At 35.1% G+C, this 14479-nt stretch overlaps 2 protein-coding genes across 7 annotated transcripts in view; one reads left to right on the top strand and one right to left on the bottom strand.

Moving 5' to 3' along the window:
* LOC116767565 (NAD(+) hydrolase sarm1) overlaps positions 1–14479 on the bottom strand; it is a 50256-nt gene that overhangs the window by 1110 nt on the left and 34667 nt on the right. For 5 of the 6 annotated variants that reach the window (XM_061527231.1, XM_032657945.2, XM_032657946.2 and 2 more), the window contains 9 exons: positions 9456–9611; positions 5394–5554; positions 4669–5113; positions 3333–3578; positions 1799–3120; positions 1463–1698; positions 1009–1298; positions 643–809; positions 244–420 (listed from right to left, as the gene is read on the bottom strand). In XM_061527231.1, the coding sequence (XP_061383215.1) occupies positions 273–420; positions 643–809; positions 1009–1298; positions 1463–1698; positions 1799–3120; positions 3333–3578; positions 4669–5113; positions 5394–5554; positions 9456–9611 (3171 nt within the window). In that variant the 3' untranslated portion in view covers positions 244–272. Of the gene's footprint in view, positions 1–243; positions 421–642; positions 810–1008; positions 1299–1462; positions 1699–1798; positions 3121–3332; positions 3579–4668; positions 5114–5393; positions 5555–9455; positions 9612–12616; positions 12769–14479 lie in introns of those variants that run through there. The other variant, XM_032657950.2, reaches the window with a different exon arrangement.
* Positions 12956–14479, top strand: part of LOC116767567 (putative fatty acyl-CoA reductase CG5065) — a 50661-nt gene continuing 49137 nt past the window's right edge. Inside the window, exon 1 of the mRNA XM_061527232.1 lies at positions 12956–13253. The gene's annotated coding sequence lies outside the window, so the exon portion shown is untranslated. The remainder of the gene's footprint in view (positions 13254–14479) is intronic.

Genomic DNA, 14479 nt, shown 5'->3' with positions numbered 1-14479 from the left:
TTATTCAATATGTTAAATACGAAGAATGAGTTTTATACTAAAATATTAAAATACTATTCATGATAATTATCAAAGTTGGTTTGGATCTAGGAGCCATTTCTACAAAGTCTCGTAAATTGCTATTGCTGTCAAGTATAACCAAATTTTTTGCTATTTGTCGGTACTTAAAGAATATTTATTTGTCGAGTAGTCGACTAGAGAACATAAATAAGCTTATATACATATATAACCCTTATAACTGACCTGACAGGCGGTAGAGTGTGTATGTCTAGTCAATCTTTATCACTGCCCCTGCTCTCAGTGGAGACCATACGTTGATAGTTTGGTGGTCGCATGGCGGCTGTCCCGGGAGTGGGCACGTCCCGACCGCGGAGCGGACCCTCCAGACGAGTTGCTAAGTTCGACTTGCCGCGTAGGAAACTGATAAAAGAAAAACAAATTCATATTTACCTATAAAACTGACCAAGGAACGGTTATTGTAGGAATGGACATTTCTGCTGGTATACTTGGGCTATTAATCTCAGAAATGATTACCATAGATTTGATGCAGTAGAGAAAACTATTGAAATATGAACTCTACATTCGATAGTTTAGTATAGTTTTGTTAACGAACGCTATCCATAAATTTGTTTGAACTAATACCTTTCAAGTTTCTCGACACAGGCGTCCTGGTAATCATGTATCCACCTGACGCCATTGAAGTGACAAACGGCTCGCATGTCTTCTGGTAACTCTTCCGGTTCCGGCCATTGGAAGTTGTCGATAATTGGAACTATATTGCACTGTGACTGCAATGCTGCCACTATCTCCTACGACAAATAAAAAAAACACGTTAATCTATAACACATCTGTAAATTTTACGCCTTTATATATAGATGGCGAGCCAATTTATAAACAGAAATAGAACATTAGTCACGCCACGCTATTAATAGAAGTTGCATAACGGCTATAATCAGTGAAACATTATCATGTTTTTCTCATGAATTAGGCGAATTATTTATATCTCACCCGATGGACCCAGTCTTTTTGTTCATTATCATGTTTGCACCTCTCCAGTGCGTTTGGGGTTAACACTAGAAGGAAATGCTTCGCCTGGCGTATACTCTGGAGGAGATTATTATCGAATTTCCCAGCTTCTAATCGCTCCACGTCTATGAAAACGGTGAAACCTCGCAGTTGTAGGTGAACTTTCAACAAACTGGCCAACTGCGAGCCGTTTGATCTCCGGTAACTAACGAAAACGTCCAAATTCTTCTCCATATTCTCTTCGCCTTTGCTAGGCAATGTGCTTTCATAGGCTGAAATATATTAATTAATCAATTTTGTGAAATGAAATACTTAAAATAATGTATTAGTAATTTTTCTAAGCAGAATACTGTTGCACGGTTACGTAAAAAGATAAATAATATAACATTTCTGAAGGTTTGTAAACAATTGTTAGAATACAAGATGGCGGCCTCACCTCGTATAGCGTTCAGTATTCGTAGCCGGTGTATACTGTTGCCTATTCTGCATTCATTTTCCAGCTGTTCGTCACTCAGGCCACGGATGGATTCCTTGTCGACACCAGCATTCAACATTGAATACGTGTATATCGTGTATTCTGGACCAATGCTCTGTAGAAATTCGTTAAGGCTCCCCGTGTCACGTGAACTGTAGTCCGCCATTTTTTTTAATTGCTGAAGTTCTCGCGTGAATCTGAAAGTAAAAGGATTGGTTAACTTATTAATCAAAATAGTGAAAAATATTAAGTAACATCTCTTAATATTAAGTTTTAATGTTATTAACAAATAGATACCTTTTACGTTTGATTCCGTTATTTAAACCTATGTCTTCTTTGAGATTAGCTTCAGTTATTTGTAACAAAAGGTCACCATCTACTCTACTTTCATAGAAATTGTTCGCGTATTCAGAGAAGCCTATTTGTTTGACCCACTCCCTGACGTCCTCTATCGACCACAAAGGTACTTGTTGGGACAGTTTATGTGGTACCTCTTCTCCAATTAGTCTTAAAGCCTGCGCTGCGTATTTCGACGCGACAGCATTCGGACAGCTGGCTACTTTCTTTAAGGATTCTATAGCTCCTATTTCTCTAAATATCTCTGTATTCCCTTGCTGCTTTTTAATACCAGCCTCCATACAGAAGTGGAAGGCGGCCAGGTTCCTCGCTTCTTCCCTCTTTGAACTCAAAACCGGGACTAATCTTTGAAGCCAGTTCTTACTCTGACCGTGAGCGTGCGCTAGGTTTGATCGGGCGAACTCCGACGGGTTGTGTGAAGTAACAAAGGGTTCAACCAGATCCAAGGTTCCGGATTTCAAGACGGCTGCTTCTATTTCTTTGTTGGCTACCAAAACAGCGATGGCTAAACACGCGTAGTATTTGATGTTGTCGTCGTTGTGGAAGGCTAGAGGGAACAGCCACATGGGTACTTTTCTTTTTATCATGGCTTCCTGGTTTTCAGCGCCGCCGTATAGTGATAAGTTCGCCAGAGCTGTTGCGCAGTGCCTCAGAGTTTCCACGTCATTTTTTCTACATTCAAACAGAACGGCGTCTAAACCTCCCAGCTTGATAACATCACTGCAAGTACCTTCGCTGTGTTTGAACAAATGCTCCAAGATCCCAGTACCTATTCTTGAGTGATCGACTGAATTCGAATGCTTCGTGCACACACAGGCCACGTTAACGACTTTTTCGAGACCATTTTGCACTACATGATCTCTATTTTCAGTGGTGAGACATTGCTCCAATAGTTTAGCGGAACAGAATTGGAGATCCGGGTTATTGGATTCCAAGCAGTTCGCCATCAAAATGTCCAAACCGCCGGACGATCTTAGCGTGTTGCACAACGAGTACCCTAACTCATGGCCGTATGTAGGCACAGCCCATGCTCTTTTGACCATCTCGTTCAACTTCATGAAATGGACGCAGGCGTTTTTCATGTCTATCTGATTATTTTTTATGGCCGTTATGAAAGCGTTCATCCTGTGTGAATATTTTTGAATCGCTAAATCTACGTCCTTCTGATTCGACTTAGCATCCAATTTGTCTAAATCTTCGAATGTTAGGTTGGAGAGGTCTTCGTCTCCCGGTTTCACTGTCCCATTCAACAGTTGACTCATCTGGAACGACAAAACGATATTCTAAATTATTTTTGTAAATTCACACCTACGTCATAACTGTGGCTGGTTAGCGACTTTTTGCTACATGACCTTATTTGGCACCATTATTTTTGTCACGGCTAAACAAAGTGACAATAGGTATTTGAATTGAATTAATTTTTATACAGAGTGAGGAAATATTGTGTAATTTTTATTATATAAATATATCTTACTTGAGACGATAGTAATGTTGATTTAGTGCTAAGATTCTTGCTGGATATGGTCATGTTGGAGTGAGCGACGCTTGAATGTTCTTTGTGACTGAAAATTCCACTGGAAGTGACCGTCTGTCTCGCCTGTGATGATGCCATCGCCTTTTTCTCAGCACTGAAAGCCTCCGTTTGTAATCTCGAACTGGTCGCGGACATGTTATTCGCCTCCTGAGCTGATACTTCCCCCGCTTGTAGAGAACGCTTTTCCTATAAACACAAATTTATTTATTATTATTATTATTAACACTCAATTAAATCATACCGTGCAAAGTTTAACGCGTGACTAAAGCCCGGCTTATCACGAGATCGTTTTTGTTTTTAAACTCACTACACTGATACATTATACAAACATTGATAGTTACGGGAATTATGATACGCAGTTTAGGTCTCATTCGCCTTTTCGAAGACATTATTATTCGTATGTACGTTACGAATCCGTTGATTCTCGGTCGTCTCGAGATGAAAACTACTTTTAAATTCAAAAGTATCGTACGTCATAGCTGCGAGTGTGGTGAATCGTTTCTATTGGATATAGGCCAATGCGCGGTACTCGCGGGCATTCGATGATAATTTTAAGTTTGTATACACACGTCACGCGGATGTAGATGGTCGAGTATATTATATCGGGAAAATGGACTCTCACCGAAGGATACGTCGGCTTAGGGGGGAAACGCGACAGGACGTTTCTGTGTACCGGCCACGGGGCCGAACCCGCGCCGTTAGACATTCCGTTTCTATATTTAAAGCCGTCTATTCGTGTACCCAAAGGCGCATGCGCAATAATTGACTTCCGCGTGCTGGCACGCACGGCGGTCAAACGATGACTGACACGAGCATGGTGCGGTAAACGATAACCGCTCTGAGATAATGAGCTCACCGCCCCCGGCGAACCGCCGCGACGGAATATCCTACTGGTCCATGCGACTAGACGAGAAGCCATTCTCCGATACCACGACGTCTCAAAGGCAAATGGTGACACTTGAATTGTGTTTCGATTGATATCGATCGTCACATTTTTATGTTATCAAGCCAAGAAACAGAATGCGACTGAACGTTTTCGGCACCGCCGGCCGATGTCAGACGTCAGTGAAGGATATCGATCGCCAGCCCGCACGCGAGGTCGCGTCCTTCGGCGCGCCTTGCAGGCGTCTCATGTCCGACCTGCATTGTATTCGATAGTTCAATCGATTTAACAATATAACGCATCGTGTGACAATAATTATTAATAATCGTTGTTTACCGAATCAGACATCAATACTGAAATGAGAAAGAAATTTTTTAAGCTCATTTTACTTACTTGATGATAGGCAGCGTTCTGTTCAGCTGTAAGACCCTCGGCTTGTAAAAGTCTGTGCGACGCTCCTGCTGCGCTGTGCTCAGCGTATTGCATGTCTCCGTGCTGCAGACGGCGCATCCTGGTGCTATTGGCTGCCGATTTGGAGGCACTGTATCCATCGGTCACTACACGAGTCGAACTGGCCGATGTCATTCTAGCTGCACTGTATTTCAATTCGTTAGCAGCATTTGTACCAACAGATGATGAGTTCGGAGCCAGCAGACACTGTTTGTCAGGTGGTGGAGTGTCAGATTCTGGAAAGGTGACCAGCGGCCCGTCGCCGGCCAGGTCAGTCATGTCACTCATATCTCCTATGTCACCCATCTCACTCAGATCACGGATATCTGGTATGTGACGTTCCTTCATGTCGTCCTGATCTACTATATTCTCCATTGAACTTCTCAATCTGTAAACAATTATGGATAAATGAAAACACAAAAAAATAAGCTATATTTAATATTTAAATCCTATCTAATGTTGGGGAGCTAGAACGGGACTATTGCCATTGTTTGTCGGCTTTCAACTACTACAAATGTGAGGAGGGAAGCCAGAGGGGGAGAGTTGGCAGAGGGCCAAGGTCGCTCAGGTGTGCTAGAAACGGTGTTATCTTTTAAACACATTGAGAAAACAATGTTAAAATTTGGTATTACATAAAAAGATTTACGAAAATAATACTAGTGAATCACCTTTGTCCGAAGTTCAAAGCGGCGGTGTTGCTGAGAGTTTTCATTTCAGAGATGGAACTCTTTAGCTCCGTGAGGTCCGACTTCATGGAACTGGCGCGTTGCGACGAGCTTTGAACCCTCTGGCTGGTGGCGGCACTGCTCGATGTGGTGCTCGATACCATCTACAGAAAACGGATCCATTTTTACACTAAGCACACACAACAAATAGAACACTAAAGTGGCGTGAAAGATATCAATTTGATCATGACCTTTGCATTATAATTTTTAGACAATATAAAATATAATAACTGTGTACAATTCACGAAACAATAATTGTACGCTTCGTCTTCCACAGCCGTTATCTAGACAAGGACTGAAGTTCAGTGCCAATGCTACAGAGGTTCGGGCAAGCGTCACTTTTTGGCGCACTTACTACTAAATTAAATGTAACTGGGTGTGTATATATATTGTATGTCATAAAAATAGCAATAGCCGAAAATAAAAAAAAGACTATTTTTAAACACAATGATAATGTTATTTTTAAATAATTCCATTATGTGTAAGACTCTTGTATATAGATGGAATTTTCTAGAAATAGATATTAAAACCAAGATATGAGAAAAAAAAACGGTTACGTTGTCATATATTCTTTTGGCATGTTCTGTTTTGAATGAGATTATGTGTGATTCATATGTGTAGGCGGAGATGCAATGATGGCCTTGAACCGATTACAATAAATGTTGTTTGTTTTTATTTTGTTTTACACATAAAAAATAATAAACCTAACGTTTCACTGTACAATATTTTAACAGCACTACTAATAAGGCGATGGAATTGTTACTAAATATTTCGTAACACTACATAACTACACCAATAAACATCTAATAGTAACTCAATCATTAAATCAGATAAACTTAATTATTTATAGTCTTGCAATAACAATAATAAATCCTTTGTGAGCGCACACAGTCATTAAAATGATTACAGTGACTGATTGTTAATATTATATAATAAATGATAAAAAAAAAGTTTCATGCGTTTGAACAATATATTTACTATATTGACGTCATTATTTCAAATGAGGACTAATTAATAAAGACAAGAAAAAGCTGATTTTTTTTAAAGCTACACAGTATGGTAAATATAAATTTATACGTGATGTATTCCTGGTAGTTTGAATTTATGTTAAAACAAAATAAAATTTTCGAGGAACCCGCATCGACACGACATCTTATCCATCAATGAATTATTTCTACTTTTAGGTACTTAAAATTCTGTTAACCTTAAATTTTTTAACGTTTTTTCTAACAGAGAAAATGTATATTAATTACTTTTTAAAAATTAAAGAAGCATATTTTTCAATAGTTATATATATATATATTTTAAGTATTGTTCAAATTAAAATAATGTCTTTCATAGGACAAAACTCGAGATGCCGTCCTACGTTAGTTACGCCGTGTCTAGGTGTTTGCTGTGGCTTCCTGCCAACTCAGACAGTGTGGGCATGCGCACGCGCAACAATAATTACTAGCGGATTTATCGTAAACAGACTCCACGTTCACATACAATTTTTAGTTTTACAGCAACAAAGAAACTAAATCACGTGTTTTTTTTTTTGACATGGAACCAGTTGTTAAATAGGCGGTTGTCTACATTAAATTTAATATAGAATTATTGTTTGAATACATTATCTTTAACAATGTAGTATTATTAATTATACCGATGCCTTATCGAAATCCTGACATGTTTCGTGTATTTTCGTTTTTTTTTTTTTTGAAACCAGAGTCGAATTGAAAATAAACTAGCAATTTTATGAACAGACCGAGGCCGTAGCAGAAATAACTGACGTTCTATATTTAAGCACAAATTATTTTAGTATATTTTATTGGTTTCACCATATAACTAGAATTTGATAAATTATCATTTAATTTATTTCACATTAGAACGTTTTAGTGACAGTCGACCTTTGAAATTTCGTTACGAAATGCGCTAAGCCCTATGATTATATTGCTCGGTCTCATGTTAGCCTTGATCTTTTAAATCTTAATCATTTTGTGTTAAACAAGATTTTACGCATGTCAAAAGCGATAGATACCTCGTATATCTTCACTTGATTGGTTGAGTGTTTACATTAAATTATACACCATAGTGTTCGCGGCGGTAAATCGTGTTTATTATCATAACAATTACCGAATAAATAAAGGGACTGTTTACATCTATGTGAGCATTTTATTTAAAATTGCTGAAGATATTAAGACACTATGATGAAATATTAATTATAGTTTGAAAGGATGTTGGTGATAAATAATGAATGGACAGTTTTGTAAGCAAAGTCGTATATTTTAAATCATTCATTAGTAAGATCACAATTTATATGTAAATAGTAAATAGTGTATATATAATATGCAGGTAAGCAAAATGATTTTGGTCACTATACATTTCATTCATATTTTTGTGTTTGAAATTTTAATTCATTCCCTTTGAGTTTTATTATTGTAGATACAATTTAATAAATCCACTGTCAGTGAAAACAAAGCGATCTGTAGAATAAAATAGAGTATTATAATTTTATATCAAGTCAAACGTTGGTCTTAGTAGTATAAAGAAATTTAATAAAATAATTTCAATATGGCTGCCGGAAGAATATCACAATATATATATTTTCATATTTTTTTTTACTATTAAATGATAAATTTGGTATGTAAATTCTGTATATATCATACGGAACGTTACTTGTTAATGGAAATTTATATTAATTTTTTTACCTACTCGAAAAGAAAAGTGACAAGCAAAAATGTTTTTTTAGCCTTTATTTAATTTTCATCAAAGTTATAATTGCTTTAAATGCAAATAATAAATCTAATATTTTTCTAGTAGGTTTATATATAGTAACTAAGACTGTCTCATCTTCTTTTTACCCTAACTTTTCTTACAAAATTAATTCTTTTCAATAATACACTGGTATATTACTTTAAATTTATTATTTTGAAATTTGTTTGCTCATTTAAGAATTTACGAAAAGGTTCTACTACTTCAGGAAACCAATTGGATAACTTTATTATATCCCTTAAATAAGATTAAGAAATAAGATTATCACAAATACTAAACAAAATTTTCCGATTTAACTGATGACGTAATCATATGATGAATGATTTTTACACACAGTAACCGGTTTTAATGAAAATAATATAAATAAATATAAATACGTAAACCAAATATATAGTATACCATGTAATTAAATCCAAAATTAAATGTCTATATTCTATATATATATATATACATATGGATATGTTTTTCTCTTTATATTGCACATCTCCAGGCGTCTCCAAGATTCCATTCTTACAATACGAGTGTGGATCAAAAAAGGAAGCTGGAATATTGGAATGTCAGCACGAGAATCGAGTACGGCTGCATTACTACCGACGACAAACGTTGTCGAGGAAAAAGCTTATTTATTTTTACCAACCGCGTCGTAACCAAGAATGGTAATGTTTTGTATGCAGCAAGTAAATATGTCTGAGTTAGATTTTTTCTTTTCGACACCTATGTGTCACAGTAAAATGTTTTTGGAAGTTGGAATTTTTTTTCAAATGAATTGTTTTCCGATAATATTACATCTATATGGAAACGAAAGTCGTGGTGGTCTGGAGGTTAAAGGCCCGTCTCTCACACGTGAGGGCGCGGGTTCGAACCTGGCAAGTACCAATGTGATCTTTTCCGAGTCATATGTACTTTCTATGAGTATTTAGACACCACTGACAGACGGTGAAGGAAAACATCGTGAGGAAACCTGGTCTAATAGTTTCAAATTATAAGACTGAAATCGCCAACCCGTCTTGAGCAAGCGTGGTGATTAATGCCCTAACCTTCTCCATGCGAGAAAGAGGCCTTTGCTCAGCAGTGGGCTCCGATAGGCTGATGATGATGATGGAAACGTTTGCATTAACGAATGAATAAAAATAAATCGAGTAAAAAAATGTTCATCTTTATTGGTAGGAATGTTTGATGAAAAAAATTCTTAACAACTGGCTTTTTGGTGGTAGTCACTGATAAGAGAATTTTTATTATACTGATGATTGTTACCTGCTGCTTAGAGGAACTGGTGACTTGGGTGTTGAGGGTCTGGTTCTGGCGGGAGACGAGGCTGTTCTTCTTTAGGTTCTCCATCACGGAGGCCAAGTCCTTTGCACTCCCGTTGTGTTTTAGGCTGTTGTTGCCATCCAGGTTGAATTCTGGTATCTGTGAGAGATAAAAGAAAATGATATACAAAATTAAAATGAATCGAATCTCTAAAGCGAGATTATAAGAAGTAAATATAAGCAATATTTTTTTATATGTAAAATTTTTCCAACAATGTAAAATTTACTACGTATAGCTGAAGCTTTTTCAGTTCTTATAATTAAATTACTCTTTATCTGATAACAATCAGTTTCATCTATTAAAAATCCCAAGAAGAAATATATCATCATTAAATCCTTCGTGACAATATGCCCTATATTATATAGCTTTTCTGGGAAAACGTCGGCAGTTGAATAGTTTACGAATCGCTGCATAATTAAATAGGGTCAAGGAATCCATCTACGTCTATGATTCAATGGACTCTCCAGCAATAGTCAATATGTAAGACGATTCATGGGCTCGGACATAAAACAACAGGGATTGTATGTCGAATACTGATTGAACCGCACACAGAAACTGACGCCAACGCAATCAAGCCAACAATCACTTGACAATAGACAATCAATAAACCAAAGGGCATAACGTGAGTGTACGATTAGTACACCAAATAATCAATCAAAAGCCGTGAGAATCGAGGAATTTGGATTGACATCATCGCTCGAATTATTTATCAAATAAGCAAAAATATAGATAATTTCATATGTTAATTGACTTATGACACGGCACCGAGGACCGCGAAGATGATTATGACGCTGTCTGACGTGTTCAAATGATGTCATGCATGAACGATTGTTAGTCGTCACACAGCCAAAGAAAAAATATCGCACTTTATGTAATAATAGCATTATGCATGTGTGCGTTTGTTTGTGTGTGTGTTCTCGTAAATACTAGCGAATCAACTGAGATGACATCCTATAGCAAACAACACTTTTCCACAATGTTTCTACGAATTTTGGAGGTAGTTATAAACCAAAGTAGCCAGCAGGATAGGCAAAGAAGGTTAAAGACTCGTTGAAAATATATGTAAATTAGGTATATAATGATTTTAGGTACATCATATGCTAATCCAAGTGCAAGGAATCTTAAAGTGAATTTCACTATATAATAATATAGTTTTTTTATAGAAGATATGTAAAGATCCAGTCGTGTATAAATCTTGTATCATATTTTAATAGTTCGTAAATGATTTTCGGTTCAATAATAATCTATTTTAAGGTCGACAACGCATCCGCAACATCCCTTATGTTGCAGATGTCATGGAACACGATGCCTACTTCCTATCAGGTAGGCCGTCTGCTTGTTTGCCTCTTTGGGACATAAAAAAAACTTTAGACTTACATGAATACCAGTAAGAAAAGAAATCTGAACATTTAATTTAAATCAATATTAATAAACTTTGTAATACCAAGTAATATTAACACAACATTCGTGAGATAATGTTGTTTCTTACTTATCTAATAAATTCATTGATAACTCCGTGTCTGCTGAGTCAAGGATGAGTGTTGATTCAAAAAAGCTATCCGACATCAAAACAGGTCAATTGTACAAATGACTCATAAGATGTCACGATTCCAGAGACCTTACGAAGGTTATGTCGTAGTTACGTCACAACATGTGTACCATTCATATGGTTATTGCAATTTTTTCGTCACATCACACAGCTCACGTGGCTTACATCACGTATAAACAACAATACAAGCATTTGCTTATACATATTGATTTAAGTTATAGATTGTTGTTACTCAATTTTAATTTATTATTTATTAATCCATATAAAACGTGACAAATATAAAAATTACGATTATTTGTAATAAGCTCATAATTTTCTTACAAAATAAAAAAAAACTAGTGGAAAATAACAGCACATAAAAAAATTACTTACAACGATTAAAACGATGAAATTAATCTACTTTGAATATAAACCTTTAAGTAGGTTGATTGTAAATACATATTTTTAGAAAGCCAATCGTTTCACAATAATAGCTATGAGTTATGATAACAATAATTTTATTAATAGATTTGGAATGCGATGCAAGTAAAGGAAACACTCAACTTGAAAAGGTATTAGAGATAAGAGTTAATTATTGTTCCACGTAATAGATAACGGAATTCCATACGACGCTAATTAATAATTGTTCAACAGAATCGAATTATTTGAAAGTTCACAGAAAACTATAAACAAGGATAGTTATTCCCATGCGTGCTCGTTACGTGAGCTTTCACGACATTCCCTTTATATGCGAACGTAAATATGAATCTTGTACATTATGTGTTAGAGTTTGAAATCGCTTGAATAGATTTAAAATTCTATATATTCAGAACTATTGCATGCATAGGACATAATGACGAAGGTCAGTTCTGTGTTCGCCGTAGAGAAACGATGATTTCCGTTACATAATATAAGTATGTATATCATAAAAAATACTCAACAGAATCTTGTGTTAAAACATTATAATACATCCTTGAGTTATATAAGAACGGGTTAATGTAATATAATTTACATACTAGTAAATAATAATTGAATTGTATCTGTAGTTAGTTAGTACATGTTTAATGGCTACTGACGTGCGATTCCTAATGTTTTATCCTCATTTGTATTAATAAAAAAAAAAGCATTCGATAAAATTACACGTAGAATTTGACATGGTAGGCATTATTTGTTCATATTCTTAGAAAACTTATAGTAATTTGTGTTTATGAAATGCTTAAGTTAGATCTTCTCTATTAATCTTTAGAGGCTATTAAATCTTTATTGCCCACAAATCGAGTAGCTAAACGTACATCTTTAAATACTATATTGAAAATTACTTATATTAAGATTAAGATAACATAGAATGAAATGAAAAATTTATAATAAGCAACATAGTTTCTGTGGAACAGATTTCATAACAAAAAACCGTCAATAATAATTACCTTTTGTAAACATCATTCAGAGCAAACTTTAGAGAATTTCACTATTTACAATGTGCATACAATTAAAGCTATCTAAATATGTCAACGGCATTATGTTGAGGATACGATTTGCGATAGATATACACAATGTCCCATTTATATGTAGTGTTTACCTTGCTTCGTTTATATCGCCTGCTATTTAACTCCATTCGAGACTGTTACATTATATTAATATGAGACTCGTCCGCTTATCAGCTATTGGGAGCACTATCAAACACTTTCGTCATAACCGCGTGTTACCGGTCGTATCGGAATACGAAATGCGTATTTACTTGACGGCGGTTGAATGGTAACTGGCGTCCTGGCGAGCCGGACGGACTGCAAAACTTTATTTTAACTAGCGAGTAGCGACCACAATGGCTAATTAGAATGGCGAGCACCACAAGGTGGGGGGAGGAGGGGCGCCCACAGAACACTGCATCCGCCTCAAGCCTGATGAGGCACCGATCTTATCACTTCGGCCTGGACTATATCAATATTAGTAGATCACACGTGCTATGATTTACATATGACAAAATATATTTATTTGACATACGGCTTAAATACGTTCAAAGTGAGTGTATATGGTTTAGACTACTGTTGTGTACGTGTACGTGGGATGAAATGAAAACATTATTAATATTTGCATAGAGTTTAATTAATACATTTATTTATTATGTGATATTATTATCTTTCACGATAAAGGTTTAAGTGTGAATTGAGTGATTACGTGCTGTGGAATGTGTACTTATTATTAAATAGCGGGCAAAGGTAAATATTCACATAGAGTAGAAAAAAATTAAATAAAATGCTTTTGACTTAATACACACTTATGTATGTATTAATAATATAGTTATTGATATTTTTATAATTTAAAACAAAAATCAAATCCTTATCAACTGTGTATTTTTAAATGTACGTTAAATTTTATATGAAGGGAGAGCGATGATAATTTCGTCGTTATATGTCAATGAACTCTCAATGTCGAGACGTAACAAAAATCAGCGTGTCGGTTAATTAAAGGAATATAAATATATTATAATTATATGATAAAATCTTATTTAAAAAGATAAAAGTTTATATATACATATATGTATATAGTTTTAATGGATCTATCGTTTGTGCCTCCGTCTTTTGACAGTATTGTGATCATCTAAGTATTAACTGAATTTTATCAGAGAACAATATTCTATATTCCATGATAATATTCCATGTATTAACATTTGTTACTGATAAGTTAACAACAATCAGAGCCGCTTAGTGAAAAGCTGTTATACGTTACACTCTTCTAGTTAATTGGAGTTCACGATACAAATCAACATCCCATTACATCCTGAGTCATGCGAATCAGTGACTTAATTTAATAGCATTTATGGCGTACGATTACAACGGTTCATGCATATTCACTAAAATTTATGACTAATCGTATTATTCATGCTCGGGTTTACCTTAAATTGATGCGCGTGAGTTTTTTTTTTCTTATTTAACGCAATGAAACTATAGGGTAATGGAAACATTGAAATAGCCAGTGTTGTTCTTTATTAAGACATACGATTATAACTCTTTACTAGATTTAAATGAAGTAGACGAGACCAGGTTGAAATATATTTTTTATTGTAAAAATTCTTGAAAAATATTACAAATTTATAACAATTTAATTATGATATTACAAATATACATATATATAAATCACTGTTGTAATTATAGTTATAATGTTTTTTTTCCATATTTATATTTAATATTGGGAATAATTACGAAATGGTCACCGGTTGTCCACTTAGTAAAATTTTATCAACGATATTGAATCATCAAAAAATATAACTTTAATCAATTCCATCGTACCAGTTGATTGAGTTTTTTGTTATATCTATGTATGTACCTATACGTTTTTTAATAATTATACTTTCTGTACCAACATCAGCGTTTCCTTAGAATAATTTATTACATATTATGAAACTAGTTCCGTGTTAATCTTATAATTCGCCGTTTATATTTTT

Source organism: Danaus plexippus (genome assembly GCF_018135715.1).
Source record: "Danaus plexippus chromosome 9 unlocalized genomic scaffold, MEX_DaPlex mxdp_24, whole genome shotgun sequence".
Taxonomy (NCBI): domain Eukaryota; kingdom Metazoa; phylum Arthropoda; class Insecta; order Lepidoptera; family Nymphalidae; genus Danaus; species Danaus plexippus.
Note: the sequence above shows the minus strand (reverse complement) of the source record. Positions and strands in the feature narration are given on the sequence as shown.